The sequence below is a fragment of the Anabrus simplex genome, chromosome 4 (genome assembly GCF_040414725.1).
Source record: "Anabrus simplex isolate iqAnaSimp1 chromosome 4, ASM4041472v1, whole genome shotgun sequence".
Lineage (NCBI taxonomy): Eukaryota > Metazoa > Arthropoda > Insecta > Orthoptera > Tettigoniidae > Anabrus > Anabrus simplex.
This window is the reverse complement of record NC_090268.1, coordinates 214435171-214462889: the sequence shown is the minus strand read 5'-3', so window position 1 is coordinate 214462889 and position 27719 is coordinate 214435171. Positions and strand designations below refer to the sequence as shown.

General features: G+C 39.4%; 1 protein-coding gene across 1 annotated transcript in view; it reads right to left on the bottom strand.

Annotated features, from left to right (window-relative positions):
- The window catches only part of rt (Protein O-mannosyltransferase rt), a 120698-nt gene that overhangs the window by 83881 nt on the left and 9098 nt on the right, over positions 1 to 27719 (bottom strand). Inside the window, exon 2 of the mRNA XM_067146380.2 lies at positions 4627 to 4820. Coding sequence (XP_067002481.2) covers positions 4627 to 4820 — 194 coding nt within the window. The remainder of the gene's footprint in view (positions 1 to 4626; positions 4821 to 27719) is intronic.

Genomic DNA, 27719 nt, shown 5'->3' with positions numbered 1-27719 from the left:
CAATGGCCAGCAGGTATTCACCTCTCTTCACACGGAACTTGAAATGTCAAATTTTTTTAAGACCCCTTAGTTAATGCCCTAATGAATATCGGCACCCAAAATTGATGCTGACATCTTTTTTACGTGTACCTCAAAGTGTTTTCCAAGTTTCATCGCGATCAGAGACTTAACCATTGCTGATATTCCCTTGTCAGTCTCACTCTGTTCACGACTGCAATAAACGGTATTGTCGCTGCTGCTGGTTCAACAGTAATACCATCGCTATATGTAGACGATTTTGCTCTGCATTATAGCTTCCAAAATATGGCCATCATTGAGCGACAATTACAACAAGCAATTAGGAGGGTGGAACAGTGAACCTTTGAAAATGGCTTTCGGTTTTCAATCACGAAGACAGCTGTTGTACACTTCTGCCGGAAGTGCACTCTTCACTCCTATCCTGAGCTTTATTTAGGGAATGCCGCTTTTCCTGTAGTTGACACTTTCCAATTTCTTGGGCTCCTTTTCGATAGCAAATTATTGTGGGAGCTGCACATGCGGCAGTTAAAAGTGAAATGCGCTAAAAAGCTGAATATTTTGAAGTTTCTTAGTGGCACTACTTGGGGGGCAGACTGCACAGTGCTCATACAATTTTATAGGGCACATATTTTATCCAGGTTAGACTCGGCAGTACAGCATATGGATCGGCAAGGCAAAGCGTCCTTGCGAAACTGAATAGCATTCATCACAGTGGAGTTTGGTTGGCAACGGGAGCTTTTCGTATAAGCCCCATTGATAGCCTGCTTGCTGAATCTGGAGTGCCGCCTTTACACCTGAGGTGCCAGCAAATGCTCCTGTCCTATGCTGAAAATTTGAGACAGATGCCACTTCACCCAAGCTTATGCGCTTAATAACATTAACCCACAGGTAAAATTTACTTTGGAATCAGAAAACATTAAAGCAATTAATTTTCTAGACTTAACAATCAACAGATCTGATTCTTCTTTTACATACAGTATTTTAGAAAGCCTACACAAACAGCTGTTACTATTAGGCAAGATTCTGAGCATCCACAGAATCAAAAAAACTCTATATACAATAGCTTAGTAGAATGAGCTTTTAGGATTCCCAAGACAAAGGCTAATTTGAATAAAGAACTTAACATCATCCGTTCAATGGCTAAGGATAATGGTTTTAGTGAAGGCTTTATTGAACGTATAATTAACAAGATTAGGTATCGTTCAGAAATCACGTTGCTCAAAGACAAACCTTGTCAAAAGGCTTTTCCAATATTTACTTTTAACAAGAATATATATTGGTTTACTAATATTTTCAAGAAGCATAATGTCAGGGTTTCGTTTCATATCAATAATAGTAATACTGAGGTATTGCATAATTCAGCCTCAATCAATAGATCTAACCCATATTCCAAATCCGGAGTGTATAAGTTTAGATGTAACGACTGTGGCTGCACATATCTAGGTCAAACAGGATGCAATTTTAAAATTAGATATACAGAACATACCAATGCCATAAAATATAAGAAGTTTTCTGCTGCAGGCCAGCAGATGCACGATCTAAAGCATAAATTCACAACTATAGAGCATGATATTGAGATCCTGGGGAACTTAGGAAAAGGAAGTTTGCTTGATGTTACGGAGTGTTGCTATAAACACTTGAATCAGTACTTCAATCCAAACCTTAATTTAAATGAGATTTCTGAAAAATCAAAAATTTTATTTGATTTCCTTATTGCGTTTTTTAAAAACGTACAGGTCCCGGTCAATAGTTCGGTGTTTCGTATTATGCGCAATAGCTTTGCTAGTTGCTTCTTATGTCCATGCCCTCCAGAGGCCCACCACATTGCCACTCCTCATTTGCTCCTCCCACTTGCCCCTACTCCTCCTCTTCAATCCCAACCCACATTGGGCACTTGAACTCTATCACATCACTGCTTGCTGTGCTTCATTGTGCTTCGCATAGTCAGCGACCTTTTGAGGTGAGCCATGTAGAAGCAATTACGCTATAGGACACAACCTTATATCTTGCCTCTTCAGTGAAGTGAGAGTTTATAACATATCCTGTTATTTACAGGTCCGTATTGAACTGGGAAACATTGTCCTTGATATTATCTTAAAGGACTTGTGTTCATTTCCACCTCATTAGGATTGCTTCATTGAACAACACTGTCAAAGGGACACTGTAGATTTTATGGAACTTATTTTTACTACGATTCTACGTGATGTTTTATGAAGTGCGATTAATTAAGCACAAAGAGTTTTCAAGACTATTTTATAATTTGTTGTTCTATTTTGAATTCATTTTATTATAATTGAGCAAACTGGTTTGCATATGTTTTAATTAGTATGTTGCATAAGATCCGTAAGTCTTCGGCTTGTTGAAAAATAAGGAAGGACAAATAGACAGTATACTTTTAAACACAGTTTCATTGTTATTAATAGGATTTTGAATTGTGATGAAGTTGATGTTGATAAATTTATATAATTGCCAATTTTCTAAAAAAACTCTCTTCAGCTGATGATGATGCAGCATAGCGTCGAAACTAGTACTGAATGAAATATAATATGTTGTAATTACATATACGCAACAAAATTGTGATGTATTGAATAATGTGGACCCAAAAAAATAAAAAAAACATTGTAATCTTAGTTCAATACGGACAAACAATGAAGTTCATTAATTTAAATATAAAACAATGGAAACCGTCGGCTGTACGCTGTTTATCCTCGAGCAACACCGCCAGTTGGAATACGCTTGGATAGCAGTCTGTGATAGCAGTCACAGACTGCTTGATGTACCTTTGGTTCCTTGTCTTGTTAGACGATCAAGTAGGGTACCTGCATGGATAATAAGACGACCTGAAATAATTCTAGATTTGCACACCGGCTCAAAGGAGAACACGGACCCTTCCATTTATAGGAGACTCTTTCTGTTCATTGTTGGTCGGTACCCTGATTCGGTCATTGTTTACATGGATGGTTCGAGGGCAGAAGCGGGAGTATGCTCTGTGCGTTCATTGTTGACAATAACAGGTTTCTTTTTCCTTTACCGGAAGTCTGTAGTGTGTACACAGCAGAGCTCTATGCCATCTGTGAAGCTCTGTGGTACACGCAGTCCGATTCGCACCGACACTTTCTGCTGTGTACCGCCTCCTTGAGCTCGCTACAATCCATTATACATGTTTCCCTCGGCACCCTCTGGTGCAGCAGATCTAGGACCTGCTAGCTGGGTGTTTGTATGCCGGCACCAGAATCATGTTTTTGTGGCTCCCAAGCTACATGGTGTAGAGGGAAAGGAGTTAGCTGATAAGGCTGCTAAGGAGACTGTTACACTGCCTCTGTTGCCTTACAGGGTTCCAGGCAGTGATATTCGCTCTCAGCAGAGACGTTTGGTTATGTCCCATTGGGAGATCGAGTGGCAGGCCACCCCTTTCCCAAATAAGCTGAGGGCGATAAAAGGAACTACAAAGGTATGGAAGACTTCCCTTCGTGCTTCTCGAAGGGATGCAATGGTATTATGTCGCCTTCAGATCGGTCATGGCATAGTAATGCACTTCTAATTACTGAAATAAGAACCCCCTCCCCTCCGATGTGTACTTGCGGCAATCACCTTACCGTGGTACATATCCTTACAGAGTGTGTGGACCTGGCTGATCTGCGCCGTAGTCTAAAACTCCCGAGTACCATCTCCCTCATCCTACGAGATGATGATCAGTCAGTAGACGTCATCTGTTTTATGAGGGAGAGTAATTGTTTTATAGTCTATAAATGTAGTCTTTCTTCTTAGTCTCTATATTATTGTTTACTACGTTTTATTCTATTGACTCTGTTTCGGTCTGTGTTTGTACATTTTAATGCATTTTTTTAAATATTAATTTTTATGACATATTATTGCATTTTAAGGCAATGTCTTATTCTACCATAATCTACCTATCATCTATCATTTAAAAAAAAAAAAAAAAAAAAAAAAGGTGGGCTGAGTGGCTCAGACGATTGAGGTGCTGGCTTTCTGACCCCAATTTGGCAGGTTTGATCCTGGCTCAGTCCGGTGGTATTTGAGCGTTCAAATACGTCAGCCTCATGTCAGTAGATTTACTGGCACGTAAAAGAACTCCTGCAGGACTAAATTCCGGCACCTCGGCATCTCCGAAAACCGCAAAAAGAAGTTAGTGGGACGTAAAGCCAATAACATTATTATTATATTTACCGAAAATCAGGCATTGCGAATTAGATACACTGATTATTTTAAACTCACAATCACTGTTCATCATCATTTGTTTTAAATTCTAGTCAATGGATACATTTTAAAATTTTACTTATCATATCATGTCTTCATTATAATGAAACCAAAATAACAGGTATCTGCCCAATAATGAATCCAGAAATGCTACAATAGGTTGAGGCCATTTCGCATGAATAGATTAGCACATTGAAAAGCACGGGAAAGGCATCTCACAGACACACTGCAAATGACGGACGGATAACTCCATGTCTATTTGAAGTACAACAGAGTCATGAAGGCTAATATATTCAATGAGTAGTATGCGTTATTTCTTATTTTCAATAGCTATGAGCATGATATCAACAAAAACATAATACTACACGTATCCTACAGATAATTACTTACACGATACTTCGAGGCTCCTCCAATCTGTACATACGAGTAGCGAGGCCAAATAAAAACAACACAGATGACAACACATCCACTTCAACACTAATAGAGAACCGCCGAGGTTCACTTGTTGGTGTTTTAGAAACAGGAGGAACTTTGGAGCGGTCAGTGTTCTCCTTAACAATTTCTGGAATTGACTCTCCATCTCCCTGCAACATAAAACAGTTCACTTACGTCACTAAAGACATCAGGCTACTCAAGAATCTCTACCAACTACAAACTGTAAAAATAAATCTGTATGTAGAAATCAGGACTAGGATTGAGTTAGCAAGAAGCAGTTATACAAATGAAACAATTTCTCTGTCAACCTCAACTCAATTTAAATCTACGAATGAGATTTTGCGACGCGTTAATTTCTATGTTTGGTCTGTCCTCCTACTTGGAGTAGAAACAGGGGCTCTCAAGCAGCTATGGAGCATGAACTTGAAGATTTTGAGATGTTACACTGCCTGATAAACAAAATTGAAGCACCCAGAAGGAATGATCATATGTTAATGTAACTAAGTACACGTACACACCATAGGTGGGTATGTAAATTTTCGGAGTTGCAATTCTCTGTGACAGGTAGAATGGCCACCAGAGTGCATTAGTATTCTACCAGGCCCGGTAAGGAATGTAAGGTGCATGAACAGCTTCAGTTGTTGAGTGATCATTGAGAAGGACACGGAGATGCCATGTACTAGTGCGAGACAGCGTTATTAGCAACCGACCGAGTTTGAAAGGGGCCTCATTGTGGGGTCTTCATTTGGCCGGCTGGTCGAATCGTGCAAATATCCACATTTGTGGAGCATTCAGATATGAAAGTGGCCCGATGTTGGACTGCATGGGAATGTGAGGACAGGCATACTCGTCGTCACCAAGGTTCCGGTCAACCGCGTCTGACCCCCAAAAGGGGGGATCGCCGTAGTATCGTGCACCAAGCATATCGTAACCCCTTCACATCTGCGCCTACCATCCAAGAATAAGTAATTGAGTCCCTGCAACATTGTGTGTCATCACGCAACATTGGTTGCAGACTAGCAGCAGCCGCACTAGGGAATTACCCTTCTATGCGTAGGCTGTCATTGACACCACAACACAAATAGCTACATTTGGAGTGGTGCCGTGACCGGGAAGCATGGACTGCTGATGAATGGTGTCACAGTGTGCTCAGCGATGAACTGCAGTCCTGCACAATACCGGATGATCATCACCTGCGAGTATAGCAGCAACCTGGGGAGAGGTCCCATTCTTCTAATGTTTTGGAGAGGCACAGAGGTGTTACTTCTGGCATCATGGTCACAGCTGATAGTGATTGAGAGAACTCTGACAGCACAACGGTGCATCATGGACATTCTGCATTCTCAAAAGTATCGTGCTACCACTTTTCAACAGTGGTTTTCAACCCACGGCATGTGTCTATATGAACTGTCTGTGTGATGTTGAGATACTCCTGTTGCCAGCAAGATCCCCAGATTTGTCCCTGATAGAACATGTGTGGGATCAGCTTGGACGTCCACTCCGTCCCAGTGCCAGTATCCAAGATATCAAGGACCAGTTACAACAGTTGTGGGCCAGTTTGCCTCAGGAGAGGATACAACAGCTTTATGACACCCTTTTCAACCAAATCAGTGCTTGAATCCACGCCAGAGAGGGTGGTCATACTGATAAGTGGGCTCGCACTGCCAAGTTCTTAGTAAATTAGTAAAGTAATCAATGAAATAACATTAGATAACCTCTCAACATGTGAAGTTTCATTTTGTTTCCTCCTCCCCTTCTGACTGCTCCAATATTTTTGACAGGCAGTGTATGCTGAAAATACTCTGAACAGCATGGATGAACAACCAGAATATACTATGCAAAAGAGGATCGAAAAGGGAGCTGCTTCACACCATTAAATTAAGAAAAATTGTATATTTCGGTCAGGTCCTCAGGTATGAAAGATATGAATTGTCTCAGCTCATAATGGAAGGGAAGATCAAGAGAAGGAAAGGAAAAGGCAGGAAAAGGACTTTGCTCCATGTCTGCAGAAAAAAATCTTGTCTTGCTTCCGAACAGACAAGATTTTCTTCTGACGACACAAAGCAAGTTCTCTGCAAAATGTAAAGAACTTCACCTTGTTTTCTGACACAGCAGCAGCCCAAAAGCTTATTATCAAGTCTACAATTATGTGCTATGAAAGCATCAATCTAAATATCAAATAGTAATTTCTTATTTAAAGCCGAACTTTACCTCACGTTTCTCCAGTTTGTTGATAGGCTACACTGGCTCTGAACCCATCATTTAAGTTAGCATTTAGGAGGATGGAATCCAAATATAGCACACTGATAATTAAATTCAAGTATAATGTACCTCTAACAGAAGTTAAGTTATAAAACATAAATGGTAAATTCTGCAAGTAATTTTGTCATCTTAATCCATTTCCCTCATTCAGTTCCTGCCAAGTTGGGATGTTTATGGCACCTTTCCATCTTCCTCTAACCGACCATCACTGTTCCTCCTTAACTTTGTTCCAATCCAGGTTTCTTCTAATGATACGATTCTTGATTGTTTTCAGCCACTTCAGTCTGAGTCTCCCTCTTGACCTCCCTCCTCCTATCTGGGTTTCCGTCATCTCCTTCAGCATCCTCCTCCCCTCTTCCATTCTTTAACATGTCCAAACCATCTAAGTTTATCCCTCTCCATTACGTTGAAAAGCATTTCCACTCTGATTTTATTCCTGACGTTCTCATTTCTTACTCTGTCCTTTCTTATCTTTCCTATCATACTTCAAAATTTCATTTCACTGCCTCAATTTTATTCTGTCTCTTTGTCAGTGTCCAGGTCTCTGCTGCATATCTCAGTATTGGGCAGTAATACATCTTATACTGTACATCACCTCTTTACACTTCATTGGTACTTCCTTCCTCCACACCAGGTTGCCTACACTCTGGTAGTATGCATTTCCATGTTGAATCCTTTTACTAATCTCCATGTCCAGCCCCGCATCCTGTATCAGTTTGCTTCCCAAGTACTTGAAGCTCTCCACAATTTCAAGGTTATGTCTCTTTACTTTTACAATTCCTTTCCCTTTCTCCTCTAGTAAACACCACTGTCTTGCTCTTTCCTACATTGATTTTCATTCCATATTTTTCCATAATCTCACTCAACATTCCGAGTTGCCCTTGTATTTCCTCTCTGTTTGCTGCCTACACCACAATATCATCAGCTCCCTGTCCCCATATTTTACCTTTGTCTCCTTTACAATTTTGCCCATAACCATTATGAATAACAGTGGTGACAGCACACTTCCTTGTCATAGTCCAATATCATTCCAAAACCACTCTGTTCTCCCCACAGAGTGTGGCTCCATGGTTAAATGGTTAGCATGCTGGCCTTTGGCCACAGGGGTCCCAGGTTCGATTCCCGGCAGGGTCGGGAATTTTAACCGTAATTGGTTAACTCCGCTGGCACGGGCGCTGGGTGTATGTGTCGTCTTCATCATCATTTCACCCTCATCATGACATGCAGGTCGCCGATGGGCATCAAATCAAAAGACCTGCATCTGGCGAACCGAACTTGTCCTTGGACACTCCTGGCACTAAAAGCCATACGCCATTTTTTCATTTTCTCCCCACAGGTTTCTGGACACTGATGCAAGAATTGAAGTACGCCGCCAAACAACGCTCTTTTTTTTTTTGCTAGTTGCTTTACGTCGCACCGACACAGATAGGTCTTATGGCGACGATGGGACAGGAAAGGCCTAAGAATTGGAAGGAAGCAGCCGTGGCCTTAATTAAGGTACAGTCCCAGCATTTGCCTGGTGTGAAAATGGGAAACCATGGAAAACCGTCTTCAGGGCTGTCGACAGTGGGGTTCAAACCCAATATCTTCCGGATGCAAGCTCACAGCTGTGCACTCCTAACCGCACGGCCAACTCGCCCAGTAATATCCATCTCTAGGTGGCAGTAAAAGACAGATATCCGAAGCACTTCAATGGAATAATGCTGTGTAGCAAACAAGATGGCGGACGCTGGAAGTATACATGATTTACCAAGCACTATAAAACGACTTAATAGGTCAAGGAAATGAAAAATTAATAGGCCTACGTCTCAGTGGAATGGTATGAAATGGAAGAAGTTAAGGGACTCCGGAATGCCATACAAAAGCTGAAGGGGCAAAAAGGTGGCTGGAAAGACACTTCCATATAAGATGAGCCGAACAACGCTGTATGTGTTATTCCTACTGCGGTACATAAAATTTCCAGTCTCCAGATTGCCACTCATGATATTCGTGTTCCTATACATTAATGTATGTGCTATTTTTTTGTTCTTTTCAAATGTTTCGACTGATATTGAATTTAGGCACCATTGTGAAAGATGGATTATAATTTCAACACATTAGCTGCCACACTATATTTGACGACATTTGAATGAAAGAGGGTTTCTTCTTATTTCCTACTTTATTGTGCATTATATACTAATAATTAACAGTAATGAGGTAAAAATGTTAATATTCAGGGGCTGAAGGCGGCTCGACAGCCAACAGACCTTGATTTCCATGGCACAGAGCGTCTAGTGAGAACACTTCCATTTAACCCACTGAACTGCAATTTTTCTTGAAAATAAATATACAATGATTGCGATTTAATCTAGCTTAAAAGAGAACACTTTTGCTACAGCAAGTTAAACACACTGAAACACAGTTCACATTCTAACAATAGTTCAACACAGTGTGGTAGATCTTAAAACACTCTTCTACGTGCAGTGCTACCTTACACTTATCACATTCATAACAGGATTCACCCCTGTTCTTTCCCTTGGGATTTTTTCCTCTGTCATAACAGACCTTGTACCTTCTGGATGGAGATGCGTTGCTTGCTGTCACTGTAATTTTGACAAAAAGTGACTACAACGTTTTCCTTGTAACCTCGCTGGTGTACTTCCTGCACTGGGCCGGCCTCTGGTTTGATAATTAGGCAGAACAACACCTTCCGCAACATCGACCCTGAAACTGGAAAAGCTGGGCCTCCTTTTCCAGGATTCAGCATGTGATGAACGACGCTAGCACTTCAGCCTTCCCTGGATTCTCGCCTAATCTTCTTGCTACCACAGAGTTCAGTTCTCCATCTATAATACACCACATATTATTTGGTACATTGTCTGCTTGTGTCCACTTCCAGTCTTCTAGTTTATGCACACGTTCACCTGCGTCCCCGTCTTCATTTTGTCCAATAATGTCATCTAATTCTTCGGAACTACTAATAATAACGTCACTGGAAGGTAATTCAGTATCACTTTCATCGTAAAAACCGTCACTGACATCGCTTTCCTCCGAAAAACGTAATATTCAAGCTTCATCCGACTCGGCTATGACAATTGACTTTACCTTCACTAAAGCCAAATACAGTAGAGGCAATACACGACACTGAGAGAGATATCGAGGGACAGCTATTGGAGCTCACTCTAGCGGATAGACCTGAACAGTACTGATACTCTCATAAGAGCACGTGTATTTTTGTGTGAAGTTTTTGGTGTTATTTATGCGTTTTCAGTGAGTTGACATAATTAAATAGTAGCGTGTGTCATTCCTTGATATCTCCTCTCAACATGAGGGGTAAGGTATGTGCTGTGTTTGGCTGCAGTAATTACGAAGTAGAGAAAAATGCGCGCTCGTTCTTCAGGTTCCCTCGTGACAAGAACATGTAAGTAATATTGTGTTTGCATATATATTCTTCCAGTGACAGAGATTTTTATAGTACTTCATAATCTTCTGACCTGCTCGAACCATGTTTTAACGGGCTTAAAATATAATACGCATATTTTATTGTATAGTGCAGCAGTTAACCTTCAATACCGATGTGTTGTTGTAGGTGTGATCTGTGGGTTTTGAAATGTCACAGAAGCGATTTGGATAAATTGTACAAGAAAGAAGGGACGTTACACTTGTATAAGAATTATAAGATCTGTTCAGATCATTTCCAGGCCAGCGACTTTAAAAATCCTCGACTATACAGCCAAGGGTATGTTACATTTTTACTCTAATTGTACGTAAATATTCCTCAAAGCATCACTATCGACAACATTTTCAAACTTTTCTTTCTTTTATCCCTCTTCTCAGATTAAAGCCGGGATTTTGTAGATTTTCTTTCTGTTAGTAGGCTTCATGTTAAGAGGAAAATTGTCCAGCTATTAAATGTTAATTCATTGCATCATATGTGTATGGAATGTGCCGATATTTTTATTGACAAATGGCTTAATGTGATGATACATTGTTTTTAAATGAGGAAAAAAGACAAATCCAACCGTAAGATTTCAAGCAGGTATGCTAAAGCTAAAAAAGTAATGCATAAATGAAAGATCAAGCCATTTCACAGCAGTCCATTTCACACCTTGTGTATATGTCTAATTTCAATCTTTGAATAATAACCTTTTAAATAATTCTTCATTCATTTATCCAGAATTGCTTTAGCAACTTCGAAGTTAATATCTCAATACCACTGTCTTTCTAGACGTAATTTATTTATCCATTTCCGTATATACATTTCCATTGATATTTGAATTTAGCGCGATTTGTTCAGGTCAAGTCACTAGGAGCGCCACCGTCGAATTGTCTCCCATTTTAGCAAGGCGAAATCCGTAAGTGTCGTGTATTGTCTCTACTGTATTTGCTAAAGCTATACGCGGTAATTTACTCGATCATATTTAGACTCTTTGGCGGCGAAATGCGTAGCTGAAGGGGAAAAATAGCTGAAATACAATTACCAACATCTCGCAGACATGTTGGGATTGCAAAGAAATATCGATATGTATCCAAGTAAACCTCAACAAAAGCAATAAAGAGAGTGGATGGAAATTTCCGTTATTGCATTTATGGGAACCCGCGGACAATGACAGAATTATCCGTCATTGCAAGGGGTTAAAATATGCAGGGGCGATCTTGACCAAGACTGGATCATGGCTGCTCAGCACTGCTCTGCATGTGTAATATGAACTGGCCCTTACCTGCCAACTTATTTACCAATTTCTGACATTGGAAGAAAAAATGTGTACTCTTTGAAATATGTTAAAACTTGTTACATTAGTTCTGAAGTGATATGCTTATAAAATTTTGTTTTGATTAAGAAGTGTGTGCTACCACAAGTAATTACGGTACTTACATGCTACATAACCTTAAAGTGTTACATCTGCTATGTTTTTCTTTAGGCTTTTCTTTGTTTTTTTTATGTTTTTAACATTAGAAATCCATGTTTTGTTACTAAGTTCATCAATAAATAACATACAGCATTGTTCCACTAAGTAACATACATCATTATTCAACTGATATTTGCTTTAAAACAGCTTCGATGTTGAAACGTTCTATTATAGACAGCTGATTAACAGTTAATATGTATTGTGATGATGTTACATGCCTGTTTCCCTGATATAAGGACTAAATTATTATTTATTTTTATTTAGATTTTTTACCTCTACTGTAAAAAATGGAAAATGTGCCATACAGTGTTGTTCATTGGAGTACTTCAATTTTTTCATTTCACAAATACTGAAAGTAATTTTGTATTGTACCCTATTCTGTACTGTACTTATAGCACACATTTGTAGAATAAAAATGCATTACTAAAATTTGTAATGTACTGTTTTATAATACTGTATTTTTCTCTTAATGTGGGTAACTTTCAGTTCACCAGAAAAATTGGGAAACTTCTTTTGGTGTAAGGAACTAAACCTGCTAACCACTATGCTATGTAGCCTCATGGCTGCTTATACTGAATTTGTAACGGCATTATTATGAATAATAAATTTCATTACAGTAAATTACAGATTTTACAAGTAATCCAAACAGATCACAGTCCCAGCTAGTTCAGATGGTTTTATGATAAAACGTGGGAATTCAAAGATAGTAGATCATGCAACTGTGATGACACACATCATGGAGAACTGTCCACTTAGAGCTTTCGAAGAAGATGGTTTGGAGACTCTTCACTGTGTGATATCAAAGGCACAAATCTGGACATTACTCTTTAATGGTATATCTGTTGTTTTCTTTATACTTGTTGGTTATATCTGTTTTAGTATATGCAACTATAGAACTGTACAATAATTTTCTCATATCAAGTACTACTGAGAAATAGACTTCCTTTTCTTTCATTTTCGCCAGTAAATTTTCATGCACTGGCTTATCTGTTGTCTTTGTTCAGCAGAGAACTTCCTTTCTTCTCTCTTTCTTGAGTGTTTGCTCTAGTGTTATGTGCCAGCCCTGTGGTAGTCCCTTCCTAGAAGGGACTAGTGAGTCACATGACCGGGAATCTCCCAGCTGGCCTGGAGGGCGTGGCCAACCTTTCTGTGTATTGTTTTCTTCATACAGTTCCCCTGTCTATTTCCGCAAGGTGCAACGAGAATGTTCCGTCTTTGGCCACATTGTAAATATTCTGGTACGCATCACCCATGCTATAAAAAGGTGGTGATGATGATGATGCTTGTTGTTTAAAGGGGCCTAACAGTTAAGGTCATCAGTCCGCTATAAAAAGGACGCTAGCCGCAAACAGTCAGTCAGTGTTGGTGTTGGAGTTGGACTTGAGTGTGTTGGGGTTTGGTGGCTGGGCTGAGGGTGACAGTGGTTTTGACTGTCGCTAGTGTCCCACCAGAGTCTGCATGAGGAGTAGTTGTTTTTTGCTGTGTCTGAGGGTCGAGTAAGTTGCTGGACTGGGACAGCTGTTAGCTGCTGACAGTGTCCCACTGGAGTCAGCGTACCTTTGGGTATGGAACAGAATACTGTGTGTACTGCCTTAGAGTACTGTATGTGTGTCTTCTGTGGACTGAGTCAGCAAATGGAACAGCTATCCGTAAGTGTAACTGGAACAGTGTTAATGGTCATTGTTGTGAGGAGTATTGCCCTCCTGTTTAACACTGTTGAGCTGTTTAGTTGTTCACTGCACGAATTACTGGACTGCCTCTGGAGTCAAACTAAGGAACATTCATCGTGTGTTGTGTGACCAGCTCTGTTCCCAAATCTATCAGTCTGCATGCAGGTGCTGTGTGGGGTGACTGGACTTGTGGCCACAAGTGAAAGGCCTGTCAAGGAACAGAGACTTGTAAATAGCCGCAATTACTAAGTGTGGTCATTCATGGTTGAAGAGAATTGTATGTTTATGTGCATTTATCTGCTACGCAGGCGTAGCAGGGGGAGAGGTGATACTCCGACGTGGCGCGTCCCAGGTGGCGGATAGGGGGGTCCTAACCGGCTTGCCGGCGGACTTGAGGGAAATAAAATACCTCTCGCGGACCAAACACACTACCCCCTGCGGGTGGGGGACGCACATGTAGAATACACCTGCGGTATCCCCTGCCTGTCGTAAGAGGCGACTAAGAGGGGCGACCAAGGGCTGACTGAATTAGAACCATGAAACTAATTTTGAATCGTCCCATCACGCGGGGAACACCATAGGTTGCCTGTACTTGCGAGTAGTACCACTAAATTCGGTACGAAATAGGTTTGTGATTAGTAGCAGTAAAAGCCTGGCCTGGTGGATTCCAGTACCCGTGCGTCGTACCCATGTGTGCAACACCGCGGGTCTGGGCGTAGCCTGTGAGTTGTACCACTATATGAGCAGCACCGTGGGTCTGCGTTGCCTGTGATTAGTACCCACTATGTGAGGAACACCACGGGAATACCGGCGCCCGTGTTTAGTACACCTAGGTGGGGAACCTTCTCGGTTTGCGTTGACTCTGAGTTGGGCCACTGTGTGAGACACATCATAGGTCTGCGTTACTTGTACGTATTGCAATACTTGTGAGTAGTACCATCTTTTGTGGAACACCGTGAGTCTTCGCTACTTCTGATTAATACCCCAACATGACACATACCATGGTTCTATTTTACTCGCGACATGTACCATTCTGTGGGGCCTTAGACGTGGATTTTGCACCCCCTTTAGACACCAAGCATCATTGTGCTTTATAAGTCGTTCCTTGGTCGGTAATAATGTTATTTTCGATCTGTATTGCGTCCGATCCACTGATTTTTGTTTGTTTATTTTGTGTTTTGTTGATTTCCTGTCCATCCATTCATTCTTCATGCCATATTTTCTTTTTATTTTGGTCAGTGGATGCCTTTGCAATTTTTGTTCTTTCATTTCGTACCATTAGGGGCCGATGACCTTTGATGTTAGGCCCCTTAAAACAACAAGCATCATCATCATCATTATGTGCATTTATTGGGTGATCAAGAAATAAAATAGAGCAATAAAACAAACGGTGCTTTATTTGTAACAATAGCAATCACCCTTTAAAGGATGTAGTTTCTGTACGTGGTCCTCTTTATTGCTAGATTGTTTTAGGGTCATCTCTTATTCTGTCAATGTATCCACTGTATCCAAGATTCGGATGGAGGTTCTTGTAGTACATCCATGTCTTGCTGGTCAGTCTGATCGAACCCACACACTTTACTCATCCGTAGAACTGCAGGTGCCATTTTCTTTATGACATCAGTGAGGGATTCAATGTATTGCTAGGCCTTTATCTCTTCATTCAGAGTCCCCTCCTGCAATTGTTCCCACCTGTTTGTACCAGTAATCATTCTCACTACTTTCATGTCTGTTACTTCTAACTTATGAATATATCCCAAGTTCACCCAGCTTTCAGTCCCATAAAGCAAGGTTGGTCTGAAAACAGACTAGTGTAAAAACAGTTTTGTCCAGGAGCTGACTTCCTTAACAACGGGGAAGGAAGGTCCTCCTATAATACCAGTTAAATAAAGTCTAATTATCTTTATTAAATGTTGAGACTAGTTTTGACCCTGTTATTTGGGTCATCTTCAGCCTTAACCGCAAGATGGAAAAAAATATAATATTACATGCAATACAATCACTAGAGCTCGGATTATATATAATTACATATTCTGTTCTCATATAAGTAGCTACAAGAACAAGGTAAAATGTCAGCGAATCACACTAAAAGGACCATTATTCCAGGAGTTTAAAGTTACATATTTTTACAAATTTTGATGCACAATAAATATTTTGATAAATATTACATATTTTAAATATTTTGAAGGATACTTCACATCTGAAAGAAAACATGATTTTTTTCACTAATTTTACATTGATTTATGTTTTTTAATTAAACACTTGAAAATACGTAATTTTAAAAGCCTGTACGTCACCAACATCTAAAAATAATTTAACAATATAAAGTGAAGTATTCTGTCAAAATTTGCATCCCTTAGCTATGTTGATGGTTTGTACATCCCTTTAGAAGTAACGGTACAGTGTGAAGGGTGGGTCAATGACATGTCGCTGCTGCTACGGAAAAAGACACAAAGTGAAAGTTACCCTGCGGCTCCGATGACCGCTTGGCAAAAACAACAATTGCTCAAACCTTATTCTCAGTCACAGTTAGCGAATCCCTATGGCACCAGTCACATCCAAACTAGCGTCAAAGTTAAAATATTGGATTTTGATTGATAGAACCTTTACAAGTGATGGTAAAATCGTGCTATGCAGAGTGAATGACAAATGTATTCAGTGCCCCATGAAGTTACAATTAGAACAGCATTTAAAAATTGATCTTCATGTGAGAAATATAAAATGTGCTCCATCGAAGATACAAGTTCTTCTTACACAATGGACACTGGAACCTTCTTCTACCAGTGAATTTAATAAAGATTTGTGCATGGCAATTGCAGCTGCAAACATACCATGGTATAAAGTTGGAATGCCGAAGGTTCAAGGATTGCTACGCAAAGATTGCAACTTCAGTATTCTGGATGAATCAACATTCTGGAAAAACTATTTGACTCCTGCTACATTGACACGATGGGAACGATTACAACTGAACTTGGCGATTCATGCAAATGGATTGCCACTGATGAATCGACCGATGCCTTGGTTGTCCTCCTCCTCATTACCTTGGTTGTTTGCAATGTCTTGAGAAAGATTTCCTTTTCCACTGAGATGATTTTCAAAATATTCCTTCCACTTGTCCAGGAAATATTACACGAACATCTGCTTTACCCAAAACACTATTCAATTTCATTTTCCCTCCACTTCTAAGATTCTTTATTACTGTTACTATTCTGAATCTACCATTACCTGCTACTAATCAACAACTAAAGTGATCCAGAGAAGAAAACAAAAATGTGCAGAAATACCTCAAGACTTCTACACTACTGACGCAATGATTGACAGGAGATGGATGAATGAAAATCAACCATTAAGATTTGTTTTGACAAGACTTGCAATTCATGGCTTTCATCATAAATTGAGTACGGTACTACTAAGAAAGTTCATTCATGAGCCAAATCTTTTTTTCGTGTATGTGTTTATATATATTATGTTGAAAATACTGTGACAAGTATCAAATAACTATTTGTAGCACGAGAGTCAGATCGATAGTCGATTACAGTAAAGATCGAATTTCATAATTTGTACTTGCACATTTGAGCTTTGGTGTACCAAATGAGACCATTGTGAGCTGGGGCATACAAACATTGAAAGCCTCGATAGCGATCTTGAGGCATCACCTCTATGCTCCATCCATTCAATTAAATCAATTAAAGTAATTTATCTGCTGCTTCTTTGTTTTCTGTATAACCCAGCCAGCGAATTGTTGCCGGTGACGGAAATCGGAACTAATGCGCTCCGCCCAGCTACACGCCTCCGATAGAAGTGCAGTTGTCGACAGCGAAACCTCATCGCATGTCGTGTGAGTGAATGATTCGTGCGTTGTAGATTAGTAAACCCGTGTACGTAATTAAGTAGTATGTAAGTAAAAACAGTTAATAGACTGTATTGTTCGTGGAGAAGTGGAGTAGATGTACTTTAACATATAGTACACAGTACATAGGACGAATAATAATAATAATAATAATAATAATAATAATAATAATAATAATAATAATAATAATAATAATAATAATAAAATAATAATGATAATAATGGAAACGCCAAAACAGAAAAGGGGGGAAATGGACTCATTCCGCAGAGAAGAAAATGATATACAATGTCGTGCACTTTTGTAAGCAAGAGAAAAAAGAGAACAAAGTAATTATACCTCTTCAAAAAGCAATTTTAAGGGTGGCACATACGGTTGGTAAGTCCGAAAAAACCGTAAGAAATATTTTGAAAGACATTGAAAAGGCGGAGAAAACCGGCAAAAAGGTTACAACACCACGAAAAAACGGTCTGAAAGAAAAGTGATTTCTATAGATGACTTTGATAAATGTCCTATTCGTAGAAAATTCCTAGAGTATTATGAACAAAAGAAAGACATTCCAACACTGCGGAAACAGCTTGTATTTGCGAAACATGAAATACAGTTTAAGGGAGGAAAGGAAACTTTCCGGAAAATTGTAAAAGAAATGGGGTTTTATTTCCGGAAGTATAAAAATAAACGAACTATCCTCGCAGAAAGGTCAGACATTGTTGCTAGACGTGCGGACTACTTACGAGCTATAAGAAATAACGCGAAGGGTCCAAATAAACCAGTAGTGTACACGGATGAAATGTAGGTTCATACACACTACACTGTAAAAAATTGTTGGCAACATGAAGATGTCGCAGGGGTTATGACGAATCACAATCCAGGACAACGAGCTATTGTTGTCCATGCGGGAGGGAAAATGGGTCTCATAGAGGGAGCAGATTTAATTTATGACTCAAAATCCAAATCACAAGATTACCATGATGAAATGAATAGCTGCAATTATCAGAAATGGGTAGAAGATAAACTTATTCCAAATATTCCACCCGAGAGCATAGTTGTTAACGATAACGCATCCTATCATGCTGTGCAGGTCAATAAAGCCCCCACTAATGCATCTCGTAAGGCTGAAATGGTAGACTGGCTTACTCAGCATAACATATATTGTGATCCCACTTGGAGACGAGATGAACTTTTGAAACTTATAACACGTAATAAGCCAAAACCGGCATACAGAGTCAATACAATGTTAGAACAAAAGGGGTTTACTGTCTTAAGGCTCCCTCCATACCATTGTGACCTTAATCCGATTTAACTTATTTGAAATTTGTTAAAACAAAAGATTGCTGCTAAAAATGTCACTGCTATTAGATTAAAAACCCTAAAGGAACTGACCAACACTTCTTTACGTGAAATCACTCAACAGGATTGGGCAAAAGCTTGCGAAAAAGTACGAACAATGGAGGAAAGTTATTGGTACAGGGATGGGTTAATGGAGGAAGCCATAGAAAATGTCATCATAAATGTTAGCCTTGACAGTGACGCCACGAACCTGCTACGCAGGCGTAGCAAGGGGAGACGTGATACTCCCACGTGGCGCATCTCAGGTGGCGGATAGGGGCATCCTAACCGGCTTGCCGGCGGACTTGAGGGAAATAAAATACCTCTCGCGGACCAAACACACACCCCCTGTGGGTGGGGGAGGCTGACGAATAATACACCCACGGTATCCCCTGCCTGTCGTGAGAGGCGACTAAAAGGGGCGACCAACGAATGATTGTATTAGAACCATGAAACTACTTTTGATTAGTACCATCACGCGCGGAACACCATCGGTCGCATTTACTTGCAAGTAGTACCACTCTGTTAGGTACTCTATAGTTTTGTGATTCGTAGCACTCGAGTGGGGTTCAGTGTGGGTTTCCAGTACCCGTGAGTCGAGCCCATGTGTGCAACACCGCAGGTCTGGACGTTGCCTGTGAGTTGTACCCGTGTGAACGACACCACGCGTCTGGGCGTAGCCTGTGAGTTGTACCACTATACGAGCGACACCGTAGGTCTGCATTACCAGTGATTAGTACCCACTCTGTAGGAACACCACGGGAATACCGGCGCCCGTGATTAGTACACCTAGGTGAGGAACCTCATCGGTTTGCGTTGGCTATGAATGGCGCCATTGTGTGAGAAACACCATAGGTCTGCATTACCTTTACGACGTACAATACTTGTGAGTAGTACCTTAATGTTTGGAACACCGTGAGTTTACGCTACCTTTGATTAGTACCGCAGCTTGAGAAATATCATGGTTCTCCTTTACTACCGATAAGTGCCATTAGCATCATTGTGCTTTATAAGTAGGCCCTTGGTCACTAATACTATTATTTACAATCCTTTTTGAGTCTGATCCACTGTTTTTTTTTTTTTTGTTGTGTTCATGTCCATCCATTCATTCTTCATGACATTTTTTAAATTTTGGTCAGTGGATGCTTTGCATTTTTTGTTGTTATCTCATTTCGTACCATTAGGGCCCAATGACCTCGATGTTAGGCCCCTCTAAACAACAAGCATAATCATCATCATCTTGACAGTGATGATAGTGATGATGAAAATACAAATGAAAATGAGTGTCGTGACAACACTGAACAAAGTGATATGGATACTGATACTGCAAGTGAACCTGGCACGGACAATAGTGAGAACAGTGAGACCGACACAGCTGATGAAGAACCTGGTATCTATCCTTTGTGTGCAGGACCTTCATCGTCTAGTACAATGTAACTTCAAGCAGGTTAGTGGTACTGTTCTCATTGTATGACTGTACGGGCGTTCCCCCTCTTGCCCCTCTCCCGTCCACAGCAGCCTTACCGTGGCGAGCTGACGTAATATATACACAACAGCCCCGCTCCATCTCTAGCGGTAACAATTCCCTGGTGGAGTAGTACATTATCAATAGACTGATTGTTTTTTACTGTGTACTAAATTTATATTGTATGATATTCTTTGTCGGCTCGGCAACCTCACTCATTTGAGGAAGAATAAATAATAATAATAATCAGCTGTAACTAGGCATTCCCTTCCTGATTCTACTACAGCATCCCTGTATGTTATCCAGTATCTTTCTATATCCTGAACCAGCTAACTGTTGATTGTTTGGAATTTTTCACTAATCATATCCATGTACTCCAGCCTAATTTCCTCGTCCTGGAGATTTTCTACCCTTATTTGTCTGCAAACAGATTTCACTTTCTCTGTCCTCGGCCTAGAGATATTTAGTTCACTAAAGATCAGATAGTAGTCTGTATCATCAAAATATCTCCTGAATACCTGCACATTCCTAACACATTTCTTGAATTCAAAGTCAGTTATGATACAGGCTATTTTGGATCTGGTGCCCCTACCTTCCCATGAGTAGCAATGAATAGCCTTATTATTGAAGACTGTATTTGTAATTGCTAATCCCATACTAGCACAGAAGTCCAGTAAACACTTAGCATTCATATTAGCCTCCATATCTTCCCCAAATCTACCCATCACTTCTCAAATCCTTCAGTTCTATTTCTAACTCTTGCACTGAAATTGCCCATTAGCACTATCCTATCCTTGCTGTTGATCCTGACTATGATGTCACTCAAAGCTTCATAAAACTTTCTCCAACTACCAAATCTACTCGCATCATTCACTCAATTACATACTATGTTGCATGCAATATTATTCCTGATGAACAGCCCTACCCCACACTCTGCCCTTTCCTTTTTAACACCATCAAATATACCTTATAGTTATTTCCCCCTTACCTGAATATCATTAACTCCTAACACATCCAGATGCATCCTCTTTGCTGACTCAACTAGTTCTACTCTCTTTCTTCCATAAGCCCCATTAAAACTGATAACTACCCATCGAATTCCATTTCATTTACCAAGTTGTTTCCAAGGAATGATAATAATAATAATAATAATAATAATAATAATAATTGTTCCGGGGTATCCCGTGGAACGCAGAGGTGAAAGAAAGTGCCGGGGTGAATGGGTCTAACTACAATGTCAAGAATTGAATTTAAAACTTAAACTGAAGGTTATATCTTCAAAAACTTCAAACTTAACAATTTTTAGAGGTACAAGTAGCAAACATTAAACAAGTCTAGGAAGGACAAGATTAGTGGTATTAACAGATTGTGGGCTTCAAGCCCTCACTTTACTTTTCCTGAGCTCCTAGCTCAAATTTACAAAAGAGCACAAATTTATACAAGGGCAGAAATCCCCTAATTCAAATAGCACTTGCTCCCAAAATTACAATATCAAGCCTCCCAGAGGCACCTTTTACAACACTTGAAAAAGAGCTAACGTGCTCTCAGTTTCTCAAGCCTACTCAAGGCAACACCAAAACAATCTTACACTCTTTGGCCTTCCATGGCCCAACTTACAAATTGAAACAGGGGTATCTCATACCCAACCTATAGGGCCTTTGCGTAAAGAACAGGTTAAGTAAATGGCCCGAAACACAAACTGAATGGAGGCGTACAGTGCTCCAAGACAGTGAAAATTTAAAAACCTAAAGGGCACTAGGCCGGTGAAACAGGGGCTATTCCCAAACTACTGAGGTGACTCGTATGGAAAGTAAGTTACCACATTACAGAATGGAAAACAGTTATAAAAACGTAGTCACCTCAAACCAAGATGAAGGGGAGCTCGAGAGGGTACATCACTCTCTATCCCCGATTTACAGTCGAAGATTTTATGACCCTTTTTACATTAGCCAGCAGAAGTTACATTTTAGAAAAGGTTACATAGTTAACGTTTCGGACCCTTCCCTTGGGTTAAACTGCGGAACTAGCAAGAAAGAAAGATGTTATGTGGCCATTACCTTGTTAAAAATTAAATAACTGGAAAGGAGGTTCAAACTATTCAATACTCAAAAGAAAGAAACGTAGCAATCACATTTCTATTTAAATGGGACCGGTTTCGACCTTAGTCTAGGTCATCATCAGCCATAAAAAAAATGTAAAATGTTTATGAATGTTGGAGGTCAGTTTCACACTCTGTTAGGCACAAAGACACGACACCACATATTCTGTCCTGCACAAAGTCACAACACTACCAATCAACATGCGAAGATCAAAAAGGCTTGAATTCGCAGACGAACAGATCTGTAGTAGAAAGCCGCCAGCTCCCGGTGACCAGCGCGGCACACTCAAGGTCACGCGCTGCGGCCAAACACCAAAGTAGAGTGGAGAACGTTTCGAAGGTCCAGAACCTGTCACGGCTGCGGGAAGCCAAGTACGTATATAAAAATATACGACGCCAATTAGTACAACCGAATGAGCACCCGTACTCCAGTTAAGTTCTTGGTAAAGAGTTGACTTGAAAAAACAATTGTAGAGAGAAGAAAAAAATGTAGTAAAAAGCGCAATATCGGAAAACAAATGAAAACTTATATGCACAGTGCGCTATTTTTAAAAAGAAAAAATTTTTAGGTTATGATTGAAGTAGTCGAAGTTGGCGCAAGACAAAAATTTTTGAAAGAGGAGAATAAATTAAACGAGGAAGAGTGATAGTGAAATAAGAGAAAGAATAAAAGAAATTGAAGTTAGATGGTAATGAGGAAAGATAGATGGTAATGAGGAAAGATAAGATAGGGAAATGAAGGAGGGGTAGTTTAAGGTGGGTTAGGAGGGTGGGTTATTGGAGGTAGAAAATGTGGGTGGGAACTATGTAAGACATGGAAAATAGAATTGGGGTTTTGGAATTTGGAATTTTTGAGAAGAAGAATTAGGAAGTCAAAAAGGATATTGGGTTTTTCAGAAATGTCGTTTAAATTGAAATTAGGGTTGAAGTACTGGTCAAGGTGGATAAAGCAATTTTCAGTAATGTTTAAGAGGGGGCCTTTGTTAATGATTTTAAGTATGTTTATGTCATTGTCAATACTGGTGAAACTATGTTTGGAGTCTTGTATGTGCTGTCCTATGGCAGAGAATCTGTTGTATTTAATGGCGTTGACATGTTCAGAGTACCTGATATTGAAGTTGCGGCCAGTTTGTCCGACGTAGGAGGAACTGCAGTTGTTGCATTTAAATCTGTATACACCAGATTTAGAAAAAGCATTAGACTTATTTAGAGATTTAGAGTTGTGTAAGATATCAAGACTTCTATTGTTTGTTCTAAAAGAAATTTTCATATTATGTTTTTTAAAGATATTAGTTATTTTATAAGCATCCTGAGTAAAAGTGAAGGTGGGAAAAGCAGTTGGTTTTATTGTGTCTTTAGATAAAGTGGTTTTTGGACGGTGTTTGAATTTGTTGATGATGCGGTTAATGAAGGAGTTGTTAAAGCCATTAAATTTAGCAATGTTGCGGATGGTGTTTAATTCATTATTTAAATCTTTTTTGGACATAGGGGTGTTGAAGGCACGAAAAATTAAGCTGTTATAAGTAGCACGTTTATGAGCTTGGGGGTGCGAAGAATCTTGTCTTATTGTAGTTGCTGTTTGGGTTGGTTTTCTGAAAATTTTGTAGGATGTCTAGTAATAGTTAGGTCTAGAAAATTAAGAGTTTGGTTGTGTTCTGATTCGAGGGTGAATTTAATGTTAGAGTCTAAGTTGTTGAGATGAAGAAGTGTAGAGGCTGCGTTGGTTGATTCCTCATTTAATATTACCAATGTGTCGTCGACATATCTCGCCCAAAAGAGGATGTTGGAGAAATTATTATTATTATTATTAATTCTTGTGTTTTCTAAGAAGTCGAGGTAAATTTCAGCAAGAATGCCAGAAGCAGGTGAGCCCATAGCCAAGCCATCTTGTTGATAAATGGTGTTGTCAAAGGTAAAATAATTATTGTTGAGAACTAATTTTAAAATAGACATGAAGTCTTGAATTTCAAGTTTACTTAGGTTACTGAATTTGTTTAGGTTGTTGTTTATAATGGGGAATAATTTTGGAATTGGAATACTAGGGTACATGTTGACAATGTCAAAAGAATGGAGAGAAAAATTTGGTTGGATATCAAAATTTTTTAATTTGTTGATTAGATCAAAAGTGTTTTTGACAGATTTGTTGGATAAAAATTGATAATTTTTTAGTAAAAATGTTTGGATGAATTTAGAAGTGTTGTATAGGGGACTGGGTCTGTAATTGATAATTGGACGGATAGGAATGTTAGTTTTGTGAATTTTAGGGAGGGCTTTGGCAGTGGGTAGTCCAGGGTTCATGTTTATTAGTTTAGTTTTTTCTTGATCTGTGAGGAGAAAGGAAACGTTTTTTAAAGTATGTTTGAGTAGGCGTTGGATTTTTGTGGTTGGGTCTTTTTTTATTATAGAAAAAGAAGGGTCACTGAAAAAGTTTTTGGTTTTATCTAAGTAGTCAGTTTTATCCATTATGACAGTAGTGTTGCCTTTATCAGATTTGGTGATAATGAGATTATTGTCATTGATTTTCTTTTTAAGATCTGAAATGGTTTTATTATCTTTAATTAAATTATTATTATTATTATTATTATTATTATTATTATTATTATTAATAAGAGAAGTGTTTTTGTTTTTGTTAATGAAGATTTTTTCAAGTTTCCTTTTTACTTCATATCTGATTTCATCTTGTTCATCTGTTGGCATTTTGTTAATGGCTATTTCAGATTCAATAATTAAACTGGTGGCTACATTGAAAGTGTTGAGATTGGGCCAATTGTGTTTGAAGCCCTTCGAAAGGATTGAGTTTTCATCATCACTCAGAGTTGTTTTAGATAGATTTACGATGGGAGGATGGAATTGTTCAATAGTTTTGGAGGATGTGTTACGGTTCTTAAACTAGAATTTATGTGAAGAAGAGTTGTTCTTAATAATTTTGAGTTTTTTCTCTAGGGTTTGTTGTTTGATTGACAGTACATGAAATAATTTATCGTCTACTTGAGTTAGGAAGAGGTTCCATTGTGCACTCGGGAGAAGATTAGCAATTTCTAGATGTGTTTCGTATAATCTGTTGTTTAAAAATGATTTTTTCTTGTATAAGAAACGAATTTCTTTTTTTAACCAAATTTTGTTGGTTATTTTTTGGGTTTTTAACATGTGAGGAGAAGAAATGTTTTTTCTGGTACAACTTTGAAGAAATTTGGGGGTAAGATTGTAGGATATGCATTGTTTCAGGAAGTCGATGTCTTTTCCTAATTTAGCGATCTTGTTTGCTATCCATCAAGAAGTTTGGACATTCTTCCGCAGATGTCACTACTAAAAACTATGATCATGCACCCTGGTGCGAGGTATAAGGACTTATAATTCAAAGAAGTTTTGTATTCATTCATAAGTTTTTTTACTGATTGATGTTCATTTATTTTTTGGTTGGCAATATTTCCTTTTTATTTCTGCCTGTTTTGAATCTAGCCAATCCCTAATTTCTGTAATTAATTTTCTACCAATCACAGTCTTCTTCTTCTTCTTCTTCTTCGATTTTAAGTGTAACTTTTAAATTGACCAATAAACGTGAGAGGGTGTGGCTAGTTTAATCTTGAATGATCTCGAACTTTCCCCGAGGGTTTATAAACTGCGGTTTTTCTCGTTTCTTGGCCAATTGATCGTCATCTTACTAACTGTGTGTGTCAAAGCAGGAAGCGGGCGGCCTCTTTCATCAGGCAACAGTGCTGTACATCGACAAGGTAAATGATTAAATAATATATTATTATTATTATTATTATTATTATTATTATTATTATTATTATTATTATTATTATTTAGAATTGCTGAGGTTCTACTGTAACTCTGTTTTAATAAAGTACAGAGGGGTCCAGAAAAATGAAGACACTCTTTGATAGATGACATTGTTGCAATTCATGCATGGTAGCATAGTCCACTGTTTTCTCAACAAATGATGAAGGTCACGTGTATGGCACGACAATTTTGGTGTGCGTTTTCCAGCAGATGACAGTGCAGCAATGAATGAAGTAAGATTGTAGTTTGAGCAACGCAAGGTCATATTGAAGTAGTACTGGAAGTACGAAAACATGATGGAGGTACAACGGCAATGGTGTAATGTGTATGGAACTCGGCCATCAACATGTACAACAATTTATCGTATTCGGGATAAATTTGAAGCTGACGGTACTTTTCAGGATGTGCATAAGGAAAGGTCTGGCCGACCAAAACATCAACAAGTCCAGCTTCCAGCGCTACTGTGTTGCAACATTTTACTAGGTCACCTAAAAAATCTGTGAATCAGGGTACATGTGAAAGCGGGGTAAGCTGATCAACCGTACGACGAATTCTGAAGGCTGCAAAGTGGAAAGTGTACATTCCACGATCGCTGCACGCTATGAACGAGGATGATCCAGATCAAAGGATGGAGTACTGCAAGTGATTTGAAGGCATGCTTCGCTAGGATGAATAGTTTGCAGGGATGGATACCTGTTCTGACGAGGCACAATTCAAACTGAACGGTACTGTAAACTGCCACAACTGCATGTACTGGCTCCTAAAAATCCTCTCGTTCACTTGTACAAACATGTTCATCTACCCAGTGTTAATGTGTGGTGTGGTCTATTATCATGCAGTTTGAGAGGCCCATTCTTCTTTAAAGGTACTGTAACTGGTGAGGTGTATCTTCATATGCTGCAAACATCGATTTTACCTGCCATCCGAGAGGTGTTTGGAAGTGAAAGATTTTACCTACAACAAGATGGCACTCCACCTCACTACCACAGAGATGTTGGAGCCTACCTGGATGAAAATCTACCTGGACAATGGATAAGTTGAAGCGGAGCTGTTGAGTACCCACCACGGTTTCCAGATCTTACACCTCTTGACTTCTACCTATGGGGGACCTTGAAAAATGAAGTTTATCGACAGAGGCCAGCTACGAGAAACCATCAAGGCGTCCTGTGCGGCTATCACAGCGGCAACACTGACAGCCGTAGTTCAGTCAGCAGTTCAGCAGCAACAATGACAGTAGTAGTTCAGTCAGCGGCATAGACGTTGTTTGGCTGCTAATGGGGGGACACTTTGAACACATTAAATAACCTCCCCTCCTGCAAGAATTGTAATGGTAAGTCATTTTGTTCCATTAATATTTACTATCAAAGAGTGTCTACATTTTTTCTGGACCCCTCTGTATATTGTTAAGGGTTTTTAAGCATCTGAGGCCAATTGGAAGATTATGCCTTTGCTTCAAAAATGTATGCAGGAGAGAATTGTTGAGACTGACATTGATCCTGTCCATTGGGATAGTTCTACTGATGACCGAGATACCTGGTGGAAAGCTGTGCGCAGTGGGAATTAGGCAGCAGACAAGAAGAGCCCCAATATACTGACTGTCAAGAGGGGAGGCAAGAACGATCTCTGCCAAAGCTCCCCTTGATTTACTGCTCAAATTGTTGAAACGACTGTCACTCTAGAGCGAGACTCATCAGCCAATCAAAAC